Consider the following 24,338-nt stretch of genomic DNA (forward strand, 5'->3'; position numbering starts at 1 on the left):
TAACCAGTTCATATCTGCGCTCCGAGCGTGCGGACTGAGGCGCTGCACTTTCTTTGTTCCATACTTCTAATTTCAATTGGTTATCTGTCTTACTATTGTAAATGTGTTTCTTTCTCATTAGTTTCACGGACAAAGGATGAGTGGGGAGGGAGATGCTTCTCAGTACTGAGGCCAGGTCTGAATAACGTGCGGCGGTGTTCTGCAGCCTTCCCTTTATAGAGCTTGTCAGAAAGAGCAGCCTCTCTGTGGGCAGCCGTGGGCTGCTGCTCGGCTTTCATCATTCTCTCTGTACTCCCTCTTAGCCCTTGTCCTTCATTCTCTTCTTTCTTGGAGCCAAGCAGGGCTGTAGAATCCGCCTGCCCGGTGTGCAGTATGCGCAGAGCAGGCTATGTTCATACTACAGCTTCTAGCACTGCTCATGATTGTCAGAGGTGAGTGAGGGTAACCTGAGTATAGGGGAGCAGGTGCTGGGAGCATCATACATGCATGTATCTGTGCCCATATGTATAATATGGGAACTATCCCAGCAGGCCGGCCGTTATACTGAAATATAGACACAGGCAGCATGGTTGTGGTATATTTTAGTATACTAGTTGTTTAACAGCCTAACACAGAAAACAGCATTCTTCATCATTTTCAATGGGGACTGCGGTCTGGGCCAGTTTATCAAGCTCCCATAGCTCAGATTTTCAGAGCTTGACCCCTATGGCTAACGCCATCCTCAGAGCCGCTCTGCCCTATCCAAGGTCAGAACCAGTAGCTGTTAGTGCCCTCTTTCGGGGTGAATTACTAACATACCCGCGCAGTATCCCATAGCAACCTATGATTGATGTCTTATTTGCATTACATTGATGTAAGCCAAGTCCTGATTTCTCGCTACACTTCCACCTGCACGTTGCTAGTAGCGATCTTCTGTGACCTGTTATTGTGTACATTAGTCGTATTCTGTAAAGAGAAATTGGGAAGTTATACCGCAGCAACACACAATGTGACTTTATGTGTAATGAGCATCTTACCGCTAGAGATCCCAGCTGAGGTCTCGAGACAGAGAGCACTATATGATCTAGTTCACAGTGTTATAAGCTGTCTTTGAGTCCAAGGACGAAAGACCAAGAGCAAAATGTTTCATGCTGGGATATGCTGTTTTCACAGATTTTCTTGGGTGACTTCTCACCCACCGGTGTATGAAAGTGCGAGTCGATAGTAAATCTCCACTAAAGTGATGTAACCAATATCGTCACAAATCAAAACGACGTCCTTTTCTTTTGGCCATTTTGAGAATATAAGTCGCCGTATGTATGAAACTGCGATTTTGGAAACTCGCCAAGATTGCTGTGAAAATCGCCAGAGTTAAAACACTGTTTTGGATAGGCGAGGTTAGCAGACACGTCCGCTTCCACTGCTGGCCAATGTTGGCATAACAGGAGGCACAATACAAGTTTTAATTATCAGGGTAATCATGTGGCAACACCATTTAAAGTACATGCTTGAGCCCATGTACAGGCTGCCACTTGTGCCACAAGTATGTACTTTAAACGGTGTCCCCATCTGGAAATATATAGTGCTGCCAAATCAGAAAATAAATCTTATTGCCCCACTGGTATTACAATAGTATGTTACTATAATATAATAAATAGTATACCACTATAATATAATAAATAGTATATTACTATAATATAATAAATAGTATACCACTATAATATAATAAATAGTATATTACTATAATATAATAAATAGTATGTTACTATAATATAATAAATAGTATACCACTATAATATAATAAATAGTATATTACTATAATATAATAAATAGTATGTTACTATAATATAAATAGTATACCACTATAATATAATAAATAGTATATTACTATAATTTAATAAATAGTATGTTACTATAATATAATAAATAGTATGTTACTATAATATAATAAATAGTATGTTACTATCTACTATATAAATGCCTAGTGGCGTGTGTGGGGGAAAAAAAACCAAGCTGCAGCGCCACCTGCTGGGCAGAGTTATACACTGACCTATATATTTCTTAAAGGAGAAGTGACAGTTGGGAGTGGTTGCCGGGGGTGACAGTGGGAAGTTTTTACACCTTAAGTAGCTTGATGAAGGATGAGGTGATGGAGAAAAATTATGTGGTGGTGACATGTGGACAAAACCACGTTAAAAAAGGGCGCTTGCGTCGGGAAGTAACGCTCTTCCCCTGAGGAGGCCTGGACTAGGCCCAAATGCATGACAAGAACCTTTTTAACACCTTAAGTAGCTTGATTTGACTAGAATGCATAAGTATCATGCACGGGTTAACTTGTAATATAATAAATAGTATGTTACTATAATATAATAAATAGTATGTTACTATAATATAATAAATAGTATACCACTATAATATAATAAATAGTATGTTACTATAATATAATAAATAGTATGTTACAATAATATAATAAATAGTATGTTACTAGAATATAATAAATTGTATACCACTATAATATAATAAATAGTATGTTACTATAATATAATAAATAGTATGTTACTATAATATAATAAATAGTATGTTTCTATAATATAATAAATAGTATGTTACTATAATATAATAAATAGTATACCACTATAATATAATAAATAGTATACCACTATAATATAATAAATAGTATGTTACTATAATATAATAAATAGTATGTTACAATAATATGATAAATAGTATGTTACTATAATATAATAAATAGTATGTTTCTATAATATAATAAATAGTATGTTACTATAATATAATAAATAGTATACCACTATAATATAATAAATAGTATACCACTATAATATAATAAATAGTATGTTACTATAATATAATAAATAGTATGTTACAATAATATGATAAATAGTATGTTACTATAATATGATAAATAGTATACCACTATAATATAATAAATAGTATACCACTATAATATAATAAATAGTATGTTACTATAATATAATAAATAGTATGTTACTATAATATAATAAATAGTATGTTACTATAATATAATAAATAGTATGTTACTATAATATAATAAATAGTATACCACTATAATATAATAAATAGTATGTTACAATAATATAATAAATAGTATGTTACTATAATATAATAAATAGTATGTTACTATAATATAATAAATAGTATGTTACTATAATATAATAAATAGTAGGTTACTTAATATAATAAATAGTAGGTTACTATAATATAATAAATAGTAGGTTACTATAATATAATAAATAGTAGGTTACTATAATATAATAAATAGTAGGTTACTATAATATAATAAATAGTAGGTTACTATAATATAATAAAGTAACATTTTTTCACTTACATATAATGGTAAAAGAAATTTGTCCCACTAATTTATTCATAAAATAATTTTGGCCCAGTAAAGTAAGTAATAATAATTTTTGCCCCTCTAAACAAGAAATCTCAATTACCCTCATTTTTAAAACTTGTATTGTGCCTCTTGTTATGTTAAGAATGGCCCCTTAGCTCTAACTGCATGTTTTTTTCTCTCTGTTGAGTTTCTGTTTCTGCTGAATCTCTGGTGAGTTTGACTAAACTGCCGACAGGACAGGAGTTTTAAAATCGACACACATTGTTGGAGATTGGATTTTAGAATAACAAAATTGCAGGTTAATACATATGGCGACTTTGCACAAAAAAATGTTGGTGATCTCTAGCGATTTGCAGCAATTTAAAATTGCTGAAAAAAGTGTTAGCTTGATACATTTACCCTCAAGTGTTAAGGAAACTCTGATCCTTACATTAACCGCCTAGATACATCTCAGCCTTGTGTCCTCACATACATAAGCCAGGGGCTTCCTTTTTACACACTTAGGGCCTAAGTCTTTAAGGAGAGCAAAGCAAAAAAGGAGTAACTTTGCACTTGGGCAAAACCATGTTGCATTGTAGTGGGAGGTAAATTTATAATGTGGGGACAGATTTATAGTTTGGGTAGGCCAGTATCCATATTATGTGCAAAATAATTTATATATATAATAATATAATATGTGTGTGTGTATATATATATATATATATATATATATATATATATATATATATATATATATATATATATATATATGTATATATGTATATATGTATATATATATATATATATATATATATATGTATATATATATATATATATATATATATATATATATATATATATATATATATATATATATATATATATACACACGTACATACACATACACACACACACACACACACACACTGTATACACAGAGTAACACTTACCCCAACTTCAACCCAGTCCTGTGGATGATCTTGTACGTGTGTGTGTGTGTTTATATATATATATATATATATATATATATATATATATATATATATATATCTGTATATATATACACAAACACAGCGAATGAATGAAGCACAAATTCTCCCAGTAAATAAGATGTTGCCATTGTGACAGTAAAGCGAAGGTACTTTCTTGATACAATACATCCTTAGATGGTGCTCAGACACTGTATCCAGAGAGGAGATGGAATTAGCTGCTTCTGTTGCTGTTAGATCCCGGCAGTTTAATGATTAATTCATCTTTTCTTCAGCACCTCTTTCCGCGTTTCAGTGTTTGAAGTCTTCTCTGACCCAATCACACATCTGCTGTTTCCCATAATAGCGGCATATTAGGTAAAATCTAATTGTCATTATCGATCGTTAATGACCATTCATGAAATCTGGAATGAGGCATTTGTGATTAAAGGTTTATTTTATTACTGCTAATGAAATCTGTTGCAATGCGGAACCAGCAGACTACAATCTAGTAACTGTTTCATTACCGGACACTTGATGACATGTCCCACCACACCGGCGCCATCACAGAACAGGAGAGTCCACATTATGGACCGCAAAAATCCAATTTCCCACAGATGAACCATGAAGGTGAAGTGCACTGTTCTGTGTTACCCTGACAGTGCACTCCGGCTCTGGTGGAAAATGCAAACACCATTACAGAAAGTGTCCTGATGGGATCTCATACAGGTCCTTTCAACTACTATGACACCACTGGCCCCGTCTCACTTGTCCCTAATTCCATGGACAGTCCCAGGTTCAAAGGGTGTGTCCTTAGAATTTTCTGTCCCTGTAATTGTCCATTATTTTAAAGATTGGCCCCCAACTGCACAGTAAAATAATCATTTTGTGCCTTATTTGCTGATAAAGCCTAGAGGATATTTATTGAGTAAGGGTGTTTTAAATGTACTTCATCAGACATGACATGCTGGGAATTGTAGTTCTCCAAGGTGTGCCAAGGTAATATCATACAGGAGCAGAGTACGTGGAAACTACATCAAACCACACCACACAACAACACCACATCACATTTGTGAAGTCACACTTGTGAGTCTCTAATGGCTCATTTAAAGTCACCATCATCATCATCATCATTTATTTATATAGCGCCACTAATTCCGCAGTGCTGTACAGAGAACTCACTCACATCAGTCCCTGCCCCATTAGAGCTTACAGTCTAAATTCCCTAACGCACACACACACACGCACAGACAAGGCTCAATTTTAATAGCAGCCAATTAACCTACTAGTATGTTTTTGGAGTGTGGGAGGAAACCGAAGCACCTGGAGGAAACCCACGCAAACATGGGGAGAACATACAAACTTCACACAGATGAGGCCATTGAACTCATGACCCCAGCGCTATGAGGCAGAAGTGCTAACCAACAAGCCACCGTGCTGCCCAAATAATGCAAATCTGGTGTTTTCCAAGTATCACATTTCAGGTTGCACGCCCCCTGGAACTGCCCCCGAAAACTCACCCCTAGGTTTGCTGGTTTTGGGATACATCCCAAAATGTACATGGGTGAACGTGAGAGGCTTCATCAGATAGTCCAATCGACTACCACTAGATGTAAAGGAGAAATTTAATTTTAAGATAAATACAATAAATGTACCCCCATCCGGTGTATCCCCCAATGTCAGAGACATTCCCCATTTTTATTAGAGTAGACTCTCCTCTGTGTGTTTCCCTAGCAGCATAATTACATACCTGCACCTGTCAGATTCCCAGTGTAATTGGAAAGGTCTCCCCTGAGCTTTTATCCCACCATTGACTTTTCCCTTTCTGTAATAAAAATATTTACATATTGTGACTGGATCACTGATAAATAACTTTTGGTATGAATTTATTTAAAGGAAATAGCGCAGGCCTTTGATTTATATAAATTGCCAATGCACTTATTTTTAATATTGTGTATGTTTTGATATAGGGAAATCTTTAATTTCTGAGACCAAGGGGAGAAATTCGTCTCTTGTTTAACCTTGCTATAGGATATGCCTTTTTCGGTTGTATATATCTGATACAATGAGCCTTTGTTTACAAGGCCTTTTGTGTATTGTGATTTGGGAATCTGGCTTGTTTTTTGTGTTTTGTTGTTCTGTGTGTATATGTATTCCAAACGATCTGATGAAAGACCCCATGTTAATTAGATCTTTTGATGTGTGAAGGTCCAACATTGAAGGCAGGAACTTTTAATTAAGACTGGCTCCTTTATTCTCTGCATCTGAAAACCAGATGCAGGACATCAGAGTTTATAGAATTTCACATATAAGTGTAAATATGGCTAGCTTTCCAATGCATGTAAATCTATGTTTGTGTAAATAGAGTACATCCTGAGGCTAAAAATAACCTGTGTCAGAACTGTATAAAAGATAAGCTGTTTGAGCATGTAATGCATTCTTCTGATTTTCTGATTATCTGACCTGATCACACTGGTACCTTCCACCAGTGTGAGAGCAAATAAACATCTTGCTTCAAGACCTGCTTGAAAACATCTTCAATATTGCTGTAATCCTTTGACCTGCAGAGTAGACCCTAAATCTAATTAGTTCTCCGGCTGTCTGAGGTTTGGACCCAGCTTTTCCAGCACCACCGCTTGTGATAGGCCAGGGGGGATCCATCCACAGCAACCCTGATCTATAGTGAGAGGTCAGGAATACCAGCCCAGGAACACCAGCAACGAGGTACGCTAGCAGCGTCAGTTACCCAGAAGAAACGTGGTTCTGAATGCCATTGAAGGAGCTCAGTGGTGACAGCATATCCCTCCCACTGCGGCAGGAGGGACATAATTCGGAATAACGAAAGGGGACTATGGCAAAGTAAGCCCAGCCGGTTCCCAGCAACAACAGACAGGGTGGCATAGGTGGTCCATCCTGTCGCACATATATAATAATCCTCCCATCTGGCACTTTAGAAGATCATATGTTGTTTTGACAGCGGGAAGAGCTGGGACCTTGTTCACCAGAGTCTCTCAGTGCACAGACCACCCTCATTCCACCTGGTGGCAGGATAGGTCGTCTGGAAATTAATCCATGCCAAGGAAACAGGCTGCTATTGTGTCAGATAACATGTCTGCATTGTGGTATCTGGTGTCCGGCAGTAGCCGCCTCTGGTAGTAATACAGGAGGAGTGCTAGCTCTGCAGCATCATGTGGCCACAAGTTCAGTATACTGAGAATACACGTTATCTGTACGATATACTGTGACCTAGAATACACGTTATCTGTGATATACTGCGACCTACAATACACATTATCTGTATGTGACCTAGAGTACATGTTATCTGTATGATATACTATGACCTAGAATGCACATTATCTGTATGTGACCTAGAATACATGTTATCTGTATGATATACTGTGACCTAGAATACATGTTATCTGTATGATATACTGTGACCTAGAATGCACATTATCTGTATGTGACCTAGAATACATGTTATCTGTATGATATACTGTGACCTAGAATACATGTTATCTGTGCGATATACTGTGACCTAGAATGCACATTATCTGTATGTGACCTAGAATACATGTTATCTGTGCGATATACTGTGACCTAGAATGCACATTATCTGTATGTGACCTAGAATACATGTTATCTGTATGATATACTGTGACCTAGAATACACGTTATCTGTACGATATACTGTGACCTAGAATACACGTTATCTGTGATATACTGCGACCTACAATACACATTATCTGTATGTGACCTAGAGTACATGTTATCTGTATCATATACTATGACCTAGAATACACGTTATCTGTACGATATACTGTGACCTAGAATACACGGTATCTGTATGATATACTGTGACCTAGAATACACGGTATCTGTATAATATACTGTGACCTAGAATACATGTTATCTGTATAATATACTGTGACCTAGAACACATGTTATCTGTATGACATACAGTATACTGTGACCTAGAATATACATTATAATGTAAAGGACAGCACAGGTTAATATCTTGAGGAACATTACTGAAAGAATTGGTTCCCACGTTATTTGGTGGCAGCTTTTTGCAAAAGCTTTGTGTGCTAACACCTAATACATTTTGTTATTATTATTAGGTAAAATTAGCACTTTTTCAGCAGTTGTAGTTTTGTAATAATGATAGAACGAAAAATATATATGTAAAAGTACACGTAGTCTGTTTTATATTCCTGACTACCTCCACTGTGTGCTGGACAGGACCATTGTGACTAATGCCATGTGACCCTGGGCCCTGGTCCCGGAGGGGATGGGGGGTGACGCAGACCCTCACTGGTACACCAAGTCTGACACACAGCCACGTAGCAGCTATAATTCAGGATCTTGCATTGAAAATGGCAGCATTAGTGCCACATTGTTGGATTTCACAGATCTCCCAGAAAACATGAAAAGCAATGAAGGTTTCTGTGTTAATGAATACAGCATAAATCTGGCGGAGGCTTTGCATGGATGTCGGTCCTATACCCTTTATAATTACTCCAGCTGTTTCTGTTTCATCTCCTGCGTCTCCCGTCAATACAGCCGAGGAGCAGATGGTTCACTATTGATTATCTCAGCTGTATTGCTGTGTGTGCCAGCGCTGGTACCAGGCTGTACGAGATACCTGGTGGAGGCAATGTCTGAAGGTGACCCGGCATGTCTGCTGTCCGTGGCCTCAGAGGTAGAGATTACCTATTACAACTACTTCCTGTACCTATTCATGTCATTTCTCTTTGTAGGAGGAAGATGAAAGCAGAATAGAAAATGGCAGAGGAATAGAAAACTAATAATCGAAAAACAAACAGTTTTATATCTTGTAGCAGAGGGAGATCTACATATTGTGACCTTTCCTCATTTGTCAGAACAGTTCTGTTTGCTCATGAAAGTATTTGTAAGTTACTCACTGCACCTTGGCATATTTCTGCAAAAGTCTATCCCACCTTCCTGCTTTGGATGAGTAAATACAATTCTGTGGGATGTTTATGTTTGTTTTTACGTGAGCCATCAGAACAAGGCATATTAGTGAGCATAGACTTGTTCTCTAGCACCGCCCACTATGGTTGGGATCAACATGGCAGCCTCCAGCTAGAGCCGCCTGAGGTTAGTCATTATCAGGTTTAGATCTGTGAACAGGGGCTGGTTATATGGTGCTACGTTATAAGATCTCAGATTCCTTAGTCTTGTCAGTTCAGGGTAATTGTGAATTTATTGCAGATTTGGGATTTATATTCTGCACATAAGTAAATTACTGACTGATTACATGAAATGAGAGAATGGCTGTAAAAACATACCTTAACCCTGTTAAAATTATTTTTTAAGTGTATTTTTAAAAAATAATTAGGACTCTGACATTTCAAACAAAGAGATTAGGCATGTTGCTGGGCAGAAATGGTCCCATGGGCTCGCCAACGAAGCCCACTGACTGGCCGCCCCTCTGCAGTCCCCTGAATGGCTTCCTGGTCTCTGCTCTCTGCAGGAGCTCTGGGAGTACGAGTTTCTCCCAGGCCCAGCCACCGGGAGGTGTCTCTGCCACCTCCGATAATCCGTCCGTTCCACACAGATATCTGCACTTTCTCAGACTTGTTATGGCTCCTGCTTGTGGTTCTGTTATTGAGCCACATCAGTGTGTTATTTCTTTTCTGGTTGGTTGGCTGGTACAAATCCCATAAAGCTGAGGCAGGCCCTCGATTACCATCATGGGAGTCGAGCAATGTCACCGTTCAAACATATATTCACTTATCCTTTTGAGTCACTTAGTCTTTAGTGGCTGTGTTCATAATCTATGCATCCTATTACCATGCATCTTCGTCTAGTCTAATAACAATCCTCTTTTACTAAAGTCATTGTCATTTCTAAGGATATGAAGAAGTGTTTGTATGTTGGCTGCAGTTCTAGAAGACTTAGCAATTTATCCCTCTCTGTTATGATAAAGAAATTATTGTGGAACATTGTCTCATTTCCCTGTAATGACCGAGAGGCATCGAGGATGGGAGATCCGTCACAGGAGAAAGTGCTGAGTGTCCCCATCTTTCACTTAATGTATTCCTCCAGATCATCTTCTCAGAGACTCATCATGAAGTGTGGCATGTATCTGCAGAAACTACTGTGTCATATACTGTCCAATCACAGGAGCCTTGTCTCATGGCACACTCAACAGAGGGTCCGATCCCTGCCCCCCCAGGTCACCATTCATCCAGTTACTTTCTGTGTTGTATAATGTATATTTAGTATTACATTGGATAATGTTTTTGTGGGTAATTAGCCCTGGCTGAGGCATCATCCCTCAGCTTTACCTGTGACTTGAATAAAACCCTCTGTCTCTAGAGTCCATTGCCTGGCGATATATAGATGGGAGACGCGGTAGAAGGTCAGCTGCTGTGAGATGTATGCAGGTCCATCTGCCTGGTTAATGTACTTATTATATTATCATGGCTGGGACTCTGAAGCATGAACGGGGTTAACGGAAGACTGGTTTTGCAGTCACAGAATGTTCTTCTCACTTTCTGCTGAGCCGAGCTGTTCAGAACCCACATGGGAACCACCCAGAAAAATAGCCCAAATTTTCCCTGTGAAATGCTGACACTGGCTAATCTGGCTCAGACATGTGTTTCCCACGTGACCTTCACCCCCTTCCCAAATTCCTGAGGTCCTCTGGGAGCCGAGGACAGAACAGTTTGTAAGTCTCTACCCATCTGCTAAACCCTCCTGGGAGAAGCGACTTGCTGGCACCGGACTCTGTGGCAGTCACAAGGTGCGAGATTGGCTGAGCCACCTGTTACCCCTCCCTGTGATGAGCAAACCCCAAACTTCAATGACCTTAAAATGCAACTTTTTACTGTACACTTTTCAAAACATTTTGTTCCTCCCTTATCGCCCCTGAGAAATCTGCTTCCAAATTCACACGTATTCCAACCTATTTACACAAATTACAGGTGTGAAGGACACATTATCGACTGATGCCCCATATAGAATCTACAGCTGGCGTCAGCAATGTCCGTGTACAGTGTTCTTTCAGACAGTAACGTGTGTATATCTATATATACCTATATCTATCTATCTATCTAATATATATACATATACCTACATTACATACAGCTATACATACTGAGGCTAAAGGGGCAGTTTGCTACAGACTGATAAGGGAGAGACTAATATGTTCTCTGGCTGTCTGCAGGCTCATGCTGCAGGCAGGGTGATTCTCCACACTTCTCTACATACAGATTACTGCTTCACAAGTGGAGCACATGGGTGTGAATGATTTCTGTTTTAGGTAGTTAGTGCTGGGGAGGAATCATAAATAACTGGATCTGTGTTGTGGACGGAGCGACCAATGTTAGCCAGTGACCAGTGACTAGTGAGGTCACCAAATTTCTAGATAGAAGCAGAGTTACAGGAATTGTAAATAGTTTTGTTTGTTTGACAGCTGAAACCAATATGCCAACAGGATCTCTAATGATCTATTTTGTCTGTATTTATGTTCATATAATGAATAGTCTGTAGCAATGTCGCAGAATTTTGATAGATGAATAAAAAAATCAACAAAAGTAAATTTAAATACAGCAGCACATTATGCTTGTATTTACAGGGTGGGTTAGGGTCTAACAAGTCTACGAATGATATAAAATCGACAACACTAGGAGCAACTTGATAATTGCGACTGCTCTAATTCAAACATGGAGGAAATACAGACTTGATGAAAAAGTGATAGACAGGAATTCCTGCAAGAGAACATTGCTACTATTAAGGGGGCGAGGACCCAGCGGCTGTATAATGTCCAACCCTTTCTAAAATATATTAGTCAGCCGCCGGGTACTCACATTGCCCCTTAATAGCAGCAATGAACTGACGCTATGTGAATTGACGTCACTCTTAGTGGCCGTATGTTCTCTTGCCGTAATTGTTGTCTGTCACTTTTCCATCAAGTCTGTGTTTCCTCCATGTCGGAATTAGAGCAGTCGCAATTTTCATGTCATGTACAATTAGCCGCACCTTGATATAATTCATAAATGAATACAAGCATTTCAAATTAAGTTTGGATTTTACTAGTTTCGGGATATATTCCGTCTTATGCAGTTTTATTATGGACACAAAGCGATCAATAAAAAGCTGACACTGCAGCCATTCTGCACAGATTTGAAGAATTTATATTGTGCTGTAAAAGCAAGTCAGAAATTTCTCACAGGTTCCTAAATGATTTAGGACAATCTGAACATTGCCTGATTTATCGTGAGGACACACTGTGCGGAAATCTTCCTGATAAATACAGTTTCCTGTAATGGACAGATCAGTGAATCCCACAGAACAATTCATTGATCCTAAGTCCACCCCCACTAAAATAAATAATACTATTAATGATAATTAAAATATGTTTTAAGTATACAGAAAATGAAGAAGTCTGTTATCTACCTCATAATGGTGGTTCTATATGTTTGTGCACGTGTGTGTGCCTGTGTGTGTGTATGTGTATATATATATATATATATATATATGTGTGTGTGTGTGTGTGTGTGTGTGTGCCTGCCTGTGTGTGTGTATATATATATATATATGTATGTACTTATGTGTGTGTGTATATATGTGTATATATATATATATATATATATATATATATATATATATATATATATATATATATATATATATATATATATATATATATATATATATAGTCTCCCACTATAGCTAATATACAGCCATATAACCTCCCATTAGATAGCTAATTTACCTTCATATAGCCTCCCATTATATAGCTAATTTACCTTTTATATAGTCCACCATTATATGACCAATATATCTCCATACAGTCCACCATTATATGACCAATATGTCTATATACAGTCCACCATTATATGACCAATATGTCTATATACAGTCCACCATTATATGACCAATATATCTCCATACAGTCCACCATTATATAGTCAAAATATCTCCTTAAAGTCCCACATTATATAACCCAATAGATCTCCATATAGCCTCCTATTGTATGTCCATAATACCTGTCTGTTTATGTCAGTGCAGCATGGAGATATAGGGTTACATTAGACTGGGCTCAGCTGATCTGGAAATAAACAAGAAACAGTGCTGGGTGTGTAGAGTGTGGTTATGGTGAGACTGAGGAACATGACTGTGAGGATACCAGGTTTAACGTAACCTTCTGTGCGCGCAAGCTGGCCTACCCGGTACCTACCCAAGCTTCAAAATCACCCAGTCAATTATCAGAAATAAAACAAATAACTTGATTTAACAAAATGGTAGCACAATGCACAAGTAAACATATTTAAATAATAACTTGCAACAAATAACACTACAGTCTGGCACAGACAACATACAGGGTATAATGAAAACACCTCACCAGTATCCTTGTCACTGTCAGGGACTGCTGTCTATCAATCCAAGCTTCTCCCCCTCTCTCCTTTAAGGCTACCAGCAAAGGTAGCGGCCTTGGGGCACTGTCACTTTGCTTTTGGCGGACACACAGCTGGACCTGGAGAGGTAAATCAGGGCAATGACAGTACTCCGGGGACCGATTGTCCCGTTCCTATGAGGGGCAGAGATCTATATCTCAATGCTAGCCTGAATTCAGCTATCACTGGGTAGTGAATGTCAGTTTGCTGCTCTCTGTAGCTCTCTTTTATGCCCAAAAATGACCCCATCAGCAATTTCAGGACCTGCCTGATTGGTCCTTTTCTGTGTTTACCTTGTCACAGGTAAACATACAGACTGAGGGATAGCAGATGAGTCACTCCTGATTTAATTAGGGACAGGTATTGTACACAGCAGAGTTATTTTAAATAGGAGAGATCACAATCCAGACACATCTACATTTAAACACACAATGCAGTCCTCTGCAATTAAACATAGAGCTCATAGCTAAGCAAAGACAAGGGACCCCCTGGTGTGTGATGTACATTCATATAGGTCTGGTGGACAATAACCCTTTTTTCCTAGGCTGGAACAATGGACTAGTCTACAAGATAACAAACCATGCCGTTAGACATTTTAACTACTTTCAGAATAGAATATACACAAGCTTAAATATTACTGACAAATATGGGGAACCAGAGGGCTAGAAAAAGTATATCTTTTATAGTCCGCAGTTTGTGAGAAATGAGGTGCAGACAGGTTGAGGTGATATCAATACCTCTTTTCCCCACAATGACATACACAGAGTGCAGAGGAGGTACTGTCCCCTGTGTGTACATCATGATCTAATGTTTTGCAGGTCAGGCTGCCATCCTGTTAGTTCCTCAGGCTTACTGTCATGATGGTGGTCTCTGTGTCTTTGTATCTAGACAAATCACTGTAAATATAGCCCCTTCCTCTCATTACCCGTTCTGTGTCCACATGTAGTGAGGAAATAACTGCGACAAGGCGGGTATCTGGCAAACCAGCTTGTAGTGTGAGCTCTGTAAATATGTATAGTCTTCTATACAGCTGCAAGCTTGGCCGGCTCATATATTAAACTCCTGACCAGACTAATGGCTGTATTTTAATAATCTATATTGTGATGGGGACATTACAGATGAGACCGGTATGATAGTAGCTAGATGTGAAATACTAGGATGGTTACCTGTAGGTAGAATTAGGGGGGTATATTAATAGCTACTATGTACATTGTAATTTATTATTTGCCCACTGAACGCTCCTTCGTCTCACTGAGCCCAGGTGTCAGGCTCATCCATAACACGCCCGCTCGGGGAGAGGATTCTCACACGTGAATTTGACAGGAGGTTTTAGGAGAAGGGATTTTGGGAAGGGCACTAAATGAATGGCTGGGCAGGAGATCTAATCTCTGCACGCACACAGATTAATGCAGAGTGAGATATTGAATATTGTGTTTGTCTTCTAATAAAGTGGGTGTCGGCGGAAGGAGCCCCAAGAAACTTCTGCTTAGTCATAGCATAGCTTGGACAGGTTTCCTGGAACAGGTGATCTCACTTACTGAACAAGTGGTGTGTGGAGTCAGTCTTTGTAGCTGTCTATTATATACTGGTCAGGGTCACTCTGTCTGGGGTAATATAACTCTGACCTAGTACCACGACCCCTGACCTCCGCACTGCATACCTGCTCTGTTTCTGTAGGTGTATAGTGCTTCCAGCCATATATCTCATGAAGAGCAGTATATCCCATATATACTGCGATTGTTACATTGTGTTCACTGTACAGCAGAAGAGAAATGGTCATTAGAGAAAATTAGGAACATCCCCGGGATCAACATTTCCAGGAAAAGTCTTTAAAAGCAGTTTCTGTCTCTGGACGTTATATATCATCATGAGAATACTGTATTTTGTTATTTTCACCCCTGTGCCATAGATCAGGCAAGTTTAACCCCACCCCCAGCATTCCGAATGGTGGGGGTCTCCTTATAAGAGTGCTGCAGGCCTTAGAGATCAAGAAATATCTTTAAATGTGAAAATAAAGGTGATCCATCAATTAACGCTTCAGAGCCATTCAGGAGACTGAGCACTGGGAAAAATGTATGAGTTTAGTCACAAGACCCATGTCTAACAAAAAGACCTACAAAACATTGTTGTTTCTTTTAAAATGGACTTTGGCAGTTTCTCTTCATTTCTCACACAAGTCATATAGCAAAATGTGCCAATTACATTTCATTTACTTGCCCATGAATGTTCTCCATTGCTAGTTTAGTAAATAGCCTGGGAATTTATACCCTGACATATTGTGTGAATGAATCACACTTGTACTTGCTACATTGTATTCTCACAGTACGCTGTGAATTCCTGGCTCGTATAATCAGCTCTAGGAGAGGTATACATCCGTAACGCATTAATAAAATCTGTGTTCGCTGTAATTTGCAGCCTATTGAATTACTAACCTTTTACATTTATTATATTATTTCTGTGTTTTGTTATCTGATGTTCGGTACAAATGTTTGTCACCGTGAAGCAGCCACAGTGCAGTATTTGTACTGTACCTGAATCCTGCGCTGGGACAACTAATATAATTATAAGTGTTTGTATGCATGTTTCTCTGACAGACGCTGCTAAGTGACTGTCACTAGTTAAATGCTAATAATATAGTAGTATAACTAATTACAGTGTATCTGCATTAAAACAAAACTAGTAAAACGGAACCATTAAATAGTCATACAACAGGAGAGGAAATCATTAAGCTAACTTAAATCTGTGTGTAAAGTAATAAATGGGAATTGTCACAAGAAGTTACAAATGGTAATGGATCATTTATGAGGGGAAACTGCAGCATAGTACAGAATAGGAGATAACGGGTTTGAGAGTGGTTATGTTCGGCAAGATAGCCCCTATGCTTGGCAGGAAGGCTACTTGCTAGTTCTCTCTGATATTGGTTGTGCATTTGTTGGATTGGTGCACTCATTAGACCTTATTAGCCATTGTTAATGGCGGAGGGATGCTCCCACATCGCCCACAGCCGAGCGCTGCTCCCGCATGGCGCACAGCCGAGCGCTGCTCCCGCATGGCGCACACCGAGCGCTGCTCCCGCTTGGTGCACAGCTGAGCGATGTTTTCGCAAAGCATCACAGGTGAGAGCACCGGAGAACAATGTAAGTGAGGTGACAGAATGACACTGTTTCTCCCCTCACCTCATGATCTAGTTGAATGGTAAACAATAAACTGATTAGGGTGAATCTTTTCAGACTCTTGTCCCACAGGACATCTGGATATTTTGCTCACTGACTGCAGACAACAAAATAGCCTGAATTAAATCATAGTGTAGTTATGTTATTTATAGCATAAAATGCCCAGATATCAGGAGAACATAGTTTAACAAAAGAAATAAAATGTTCCTGGTCATATGGTGCATGCGGCGGATGCAGGAACAGATCTTCTGCGCCATTTATAACCCACTCGTCAGCGGCAGCACAACATTCGTTTTATGTCTCTTGTTTCCGTGGTATATCGTTCTTATGTTGCATTAGTGAGAGATGGAGAACGTACAATGGTGATGTGCACCTGCAGGAACTTCCATTAATACAAAGTGTTCTACCACCGAGTGCTGGGAGATAGATAATGTCCATCATCTGCAATATAGATTATAATGGCTAGAAGCTGAGCGACTTCTGTGAAATGTGACCAAGATATGGTGGTTATCATCATTATTATTTCTATATAAATATGGGGAGTAGCGTAATAAACATTTGGCTGTGCTGTTATAATCTCTACTTCTAACATTGTACCACTATCTGCCGTGTAGCATTATATACTGTTCTGTGACATAAAGCAGGAGCTAGAGAAGGTACACTTACTGCAGTCTAATGCAATCTTTGCTCATGAGAGCTTGCACTCGAACAGAAAGCAGGAGTGACAGGAGTTTGTCACATGACTGATCCCTGCTGGGAGATACAGTATAGAGGGGACCTGTATATCTGGAATATTATATTGTACCAATCACATGACTGATCCCTGCTGGGAGATACAGTATAGAGAGGATCTGTATATCTGGAATATTATATTGTACCAGTCACTTGATTGGGTCGTTGTACTGATAAAATTTGAATAAATACAGAGCTGGGCAAGTGTTACATAAGACACTAATAGAACACCACTAATATTATATGTGTCAGAGCAACCAAACCTGTCTTGGTATCGCCTTATTGTGCACACTCTCATGTGGACTGAGAATATTTGTGAAAATGAATTGTACATCGTATTATATATCTAATAATATATATATATATATATATATATATATATATATATATATATATATATATATATATATATATATATATATATATATGTATGTATGTATGTATGTATAGCCTGGGAAATATAATATACCTTACAGGGCTTTTACCCTTTCTTGTTTTGCAGTTCCCCCTCGAATAGTGGAGATTTCATCAAATATCGCGGTCAATGAGGGTAACAATGTCAGCCTAAGTTGTATTGCTACCGGGAGGCCGGAGCCCGTGGTTAATTGGAGATACCTGTCGCCTAAAGGTGAGTCCCAGTTCTTACATAATATAATATAGATATGTTGATAGGAAGGTCACATGACCGACCCGCATAGGAACGCTCTCATTAGCATATAGCTGGCATTGGTGATACAACACTTCTGCTGCGTGTGGGCGCTGGAGCAGGCTTTCAGTTATAGCAGTACTTGTATTATATTGCCATCAACAGAAAACTGTTCATCATAAAGACCCAGATTACAGGAGGTCCCAAACTCAGGACCCAAAAGTGAGCACACAATGTATTACAGGTGCAAAGTGTTAGGAGATTTGAATTAAAAAATGCAGACCCACAATGCTTCTTTATGTGCCCAACTGGGGTTGGGTACGTAGTCCCCGACTACGAGTAGACCCACAAGGACTTACCCGACTGCAGAAGCAGACTTTCTGTGTGCTGGCTTGTGTATGCATCGTGATGCTGGCAAGTAGTGATTTCATAGCTTCGCCACCTTCTGCCTTCTGAAGTCTGGTAAGTCCTTGTTGGTGTAGTGCTGCCCAACTGCAGCTACTTCTCATCTAGTCACAGTGTATGCCCACTTCCTGGTCCACCTGAAATGTGTATTGTGAGAATCCAATCTACTGTTACTTGTAACGTCTCTTCCAAGCATATGTCCATCTCTGAAATGCAGGATGTGAATGTGATTCATCCCGTCTCCCATATAATAAGCCTATCTTCTATCCAGAGAATTTTCCACCTCTCTATACCTTCATGAATACAGAGGTATAATTATTTTATGGAAGCTGCCATCTTCTTATTCCCAGGGTCAATTCCTGAAGCAACCAAGTGCTGGTTCTTCTGAAATGTGAGCGATGAATCCACAACTTTCCCTATTTTCAAACACAATTTTGCTTCTGTTCTAAGTAATACAAACAGTTATAGCACTTGTGACGGCCTTAGATCCGTGTCACATGCGACAGTCGCTGAGATTGAGTGAGGCCAGGACAGGGGACAGAGGATGTGGCTGATGAATATACTGATATACAGAGATTGATCAGAGCATGTTCTCTACTCGTTTATGGGGGTTTCTTCTCACTCCAAATACTCATTAATAAGTTAATTGGCTTCTGGTAAAATGGACCCTAGTGTCTTTTGGCCTGATTCAAGTGCAATTGTTTCAGAACACACATACATCGGCTCTGATGAATGCGGGTCTAGGTCTGCTACACAATACACTGCCGGATACATCCAATAGCGATGTGGATTATAAATGCTCAAAAGAATGCACAGGAAAATAATAATAAAATAATTATTTTTTTTTACATGAAATACATATATTAGGATGTTAGGAATATCTATTAGACATACAATGTATTATTACAGTTGCTCCTGTTTACAAACACGTTCTAGCTTTCATACACAGCCGTTGTCACTAGTAATCAGCACTTACACCTGACCTGTAGCTGGAGCAGGCTGAAAAACAAATGCTTTAGAGATGCCCAGAGTTTAAATCAGACACTGCTGTGTGTGCTCCAGTTTGGCGCGTCCTTACTGTACATTGACTACAGACAAACGCCTCTTCCTTGCCTTGTTCCATCCCTAAAATCGTAGGCTGTAGTAAGTGTTATTTGCAGTCAAGGATGAATTGAACATGGCCCCGTATGGTCCGGTTCTGGGCATTCAGAGTGATTTTGCGGATGACACGCACAAAATCACTTTTTCCTTGAAGAATCAGGCCCTGTGTTTATGTCTGTGTGTACATATGTGTGCCTCTGTCTGTGTATGTTTGTATGTATGTTTGTATGTATGTATGTATGTATGTATGTATGTCTGTGTGTACATATGTGTGCCTCTGTTTGTATATGTTTGTATGTATGTATGTATGTATGTATGTCTGTGTGTACATATGTGTGCCTCTGTTTGTGTATGTATGTATGTATGTATGTCTGTGTGTACATATGTTTGCCTCTGTCTGTGTATGTTTGTATGTATGTATGTTTGTATGTATGTATGTTTGTATGTATGTATGTATGTATGTATGTATGTATGTATGTGTGTCTGTGTGTACATATGTGTGCCTCTGTTTGTGTATGTATGTATGTATGTATGTATGTATTTATTTGTGTCTGTGTACATATGTGTGTCTCTGTGTTTGTATGTATGTATGTCTGTGTACATATGTGTGTCTCTGTTTGTGTATGTTTGTATGTATGTATGTATGAATGTGTGTCTGTGTACATATGTGTGCCTCTGTCTATGTATGTATGTATGTATGTATGTATGTATGTATGTATGTATGTGTGTGTGTCTGTGTGTACATATGTGTGTCTCTGTTTGTGTATGTATGTGTGGATGTGTGTGTACAGATGTGTGCCTCTGGCTGTGTATGTTTGTAAGTGTGTGTATGTATATAGATAGATAGATAGATAGATAGATATATACATATATACATATATAGTGTGTGTGGATGATGATAATATTGATGCTCCATCCTTTATACAGTCTCAGACACCATATAAGATGATCAGGAAAGGGAAGTACTGAGTGATAATATCACCGAGTATATTGGTACTTTGAGGCTTGCTGTGGGACAGGGAATGACATATTGAAGGAATACGATACATACGCCATATTTTCTGTACTTAATTTTTAGCGATATCTTTATTTTCTATAAATAAATTGGCTGCATATTAATGGCATTATTTACTGGCCATCTCATAATACCCCCAGTGTCTGCGGAAGCGTCTCCCCCTCCTGTGTGTCTCTCACCCCCAGTTCACATGTTCTCTGATATTCTGCCGTCTTCTCACTTGTTTAAGTGTTAACGTCTTCTCTGTTCTCTTGTTCATGGTTTCTCTGTGGGATTCTGATTCTTCCCTCTGGATGTGCTGTGTCGGCCTCTCCATTCTTCTACCACTTCCTTTCATGCACACTAGGATAGTGTTTCCCCTGCTGTGATAATGCGGAGCGAGCTGGAACACAAAGTGTAAACACGAGAGAATGGTGCAGCCACATTATCACCCTGCCCCTCCTCCATGATGCTGTACAACGCCGCTCCTGTGCTGGGTTAGCGCCCCCAAACATACAGTCCCTGACTGAGATATATATCCCCCTACTGCCTGCCAGACTTTTAATCTAACTTTTATTGTCTCTTGTGTATCTGCCACAAATTCTCATCAATTGTGTTTTTCTTCCCTGAGTTCTAGCCCTCAGCATGTACAGATCCTGAAGTGTATGCAGCTGCTGCGCAGGTCATTTTGTGGTTAGAATCTACCATTTAGTGGCTATTTTGGTCTGAATGTCTGTCCTTAGTATTTATTTTTAGAATATCGATCCTGGTGTTGTTTAAACTGCAGCTTTTCACTGGTGAAATCTGTGCATCCATATCTTCTTATTGTCTGTCTCCTCTATCCCCCTCCCCTTAACTGTTTTCTCTGAATGCACAGAGATAGTTAAATCCTCCTGTCTCCAGTATGTAAATCTTCTTTCCTTCTTCTTTTCCACTCTTCTCTCACCACCTCCATGTCTCTTACACCCTGATATACAACCGGTGGGCGAGTTTCAGGTTTCACTCTGAATGTAGAGATGTTTCCTTACACAGCCCATTGGTGGGACGCCTGATATTCACATTACAAGTCCCAGCCAAACACGGGCATAGTCCTCCTATCCTGACAACCATTAAGGCCCATCAGCCTTATTTTGGGTTGACTAAAGGTCTATCTGCACCTTCTACAGACCCTGTAATGCAGGGATGAGTAAAGTAATGCAGAATTCAGGACCATCCAGACTAGAGATGCTCGGGTTTGGTTTTCTGAAAACTGAACCCACCCAAACTTAGGGGATCCATGTAGGCTTGCAAGCCGGCTCTGTACTTTTGCGCGTCCTCAGATCTGATTCGAGGCAAAACGTCATCATTGCGTTTTGGGTTCCAAAAGTACCTCCTTCCCCAGGAGATCCAGTGCCATTGCTCATACAGAAACAGGGGTAGCAGTGATATTGTCACTCTCCATTCTCCGGTGACAATGCTTAGTGCCATTGTCACACAGAAACAGGGGTAGCAGTGATCTTGTCACTCTCCATTCTCCGGTGACAATGCTTAGTGCCATTGTCACACAGAAACAGGGGTAGCAGTGATATTGTCACTCTCCAGTGCCATTGCTCATACAGAAACAGGAGGGGTAGCCGTGTTGTCACTTGACAAAAATTGACAGCGAATGACTGGAAATTAATGTAATTGAGGTTAATAATAATGTAGGAACATAAAAAAACATCATGTGATTTTAGCAATAAAAATTAGGGACTTTAGAAAAAAAAATAGGGAACCAAAACACGCAAGGGTGGTTTTGCCAAAACACGAAGTTAATCCAGGTCCAAAACCAAAACACTGGGGTCCGTGAACATCTCTAATCCAGACTAATGTAGCTTCCCAGGAGCTGATAGAAATGACTCCCAAACAGGAGGCGCCAGTGGTTATTTTATAGACATGTCTGCTCCATGGATGGTGGGATTTGTCCAGCTCTGATATTGTGAGGTTACAAGGTCCTGTGCCCACTTGTACAGTTCCACCGACTTTATTCACTGGACAATGCCATCAATTTACTTTCTGAATAATGTCATAAAGTGCATGAGAGTTTCTATATGATCTAACGGTGAGGGACACACAATCTCGTCAGACATCTCTCAGTCATTCATCAGCTGTCACTTCTTCATATTATTCTATTTAAAGTCATTCTCCAAGCAAATATCATAAAATGTTTGTCTTGGGGACTAAGTTTTTACCTTTCAGCCTTCACTATATATTCAGGGCATGGAAGTCATTGAATAATTATAAAGCAGCCATAATATTGCGTTACATCATGGTTTGTGTAATAAAATTGTTTTGTTTTTTGAAATCTCTGTAATATACTTACACAGGAGTGAATTTATATCTGTTATGATTGGGGATTACACAGAACTTATATATTGCTTAATGAAGTGAAAAGTCAATCAGATCATTGTCATGCTCACAGCAGCACTTAGTATGTCAGGAGATGAATACAGGTGTTTCTCCCTATCTATCCAAGGCTACCACTGTGATACATCCGCCAGTGGAGCCTAACAAGGATTGCAGCAGTACAGGTACCTCGTTTCGCTATTATCATCTCAGGATGGGAGTGTAGAAGATGTAGAAAAAAACGCTCTATTTAAATCATTTTTTTTCTAATCGGAATAGAAGCATTAGAATCAGTTTTTGTATAATATTGTTTGGACTGGCACAGTGAGAACTGACTCTTTGTGTATAATATCACTCAGATGAGGGGCATTACAAAATCTGTGTTATTGTTGCATTTTAACAAATAGGGGCCAGACAGTTATATAGTGGAAGGAGGAGGGTCCCCAGCAGCACAGATTATATCAGGAGATGAGTGATGTGTCAGTGAGGACAGGGCTGCATGTGACAGGGACAGTGACATGATGTGAGGAGGGGAATGGAGGCAGCAGGAAGCTGCAGACTGAGAGTTATATAGTGGAAGGAGCAGGGTCCTCCAGCAGCACAGAGTATATCAGGAGATGAGTGATGTGTCAGTGAGGACAGGGCTGCATGTGACAGGGACAGTGACATGATGTGAGGAGGGGAATGGAGGCAGCAGGAAGCTGCAGACTGAGAGTTATATAGTGGAAGGAGGAGGGTCCTCCAGCAGCACAGAGTATATCAGGAGATGAGTGATGTGTCAGTGAGGACAGGACTGCATGTGACAGGGGCAGTGACATGATGTGAGGAGGGGAATGGAGGCAGCAGGAAGCCACAGACTGAGAGTTATATAGTGGGAGGAGCAGGGTCCCCAGCAGCACAGAGTATATCAGGAGATGAGTGATGTGTCAGTGAGGACAGGACTGCATGTGACAGGGCAGTGATATGATGTGAGGAGGGGAATGGAGGCAGCAGGAAGCCACAGACTGAGAGTTATATAGTGGAAGGAGCAGGGTCCTCCAGCAGCACAGAGTATATCAGGAGATGAGTGATGTGTCAGTGAGGACAGGGCTGCATGTGTGGGTCAGTGTTATGTAGTCACATGGCACCAATACCTTGTCACGGTGAGAACTGACACCTTGGGTATAGGTAGCTTGGCACACTGCCCTACACTGGAA

General features: G+C 39.5%; 1 protein-coding gene across 11 annotated transcripts in view; it reads left to right on the forward strand.

The window, feature by feature from the left end:
- The window catches only part of NTM (neurotrimin), a 597,738-nt gene that overhangs the window by 416,568 nt on the left and 156,832 nt on the right, over nucleotides 1-24,338 (forward strand). For all 11 annotated transcript variants that reach the window (XM_075190592.1, XM_075190597.1, XM_075190598.1 and 8 more), the window contains one exon: nucleotides 18,135-18,260. In XM_075190592.1, coding sequence (XP_075046693.1) covers nucleotides 18,135-18,260 — 126 coding nt within the window. The remainder of the gene's footprint in view (nucleotides 1-18,134; nucleotides 18,261-24,338) is intronic.

Source organism: Mixophyes fleayi, chromosome 11 (assembly GCF_038048845.1).
Source record: "Mixophyes fleayi isolate aMixFle1 chromosome 11, aMixFle1.hap1, whole genome shotgun sequence".
Lineage (NCBI taxonomy): Eukaryota > Metazoa > Chordata > Amphibia > Anura > Limnodynastidae > Mixophyes > Mixophyes fleayi.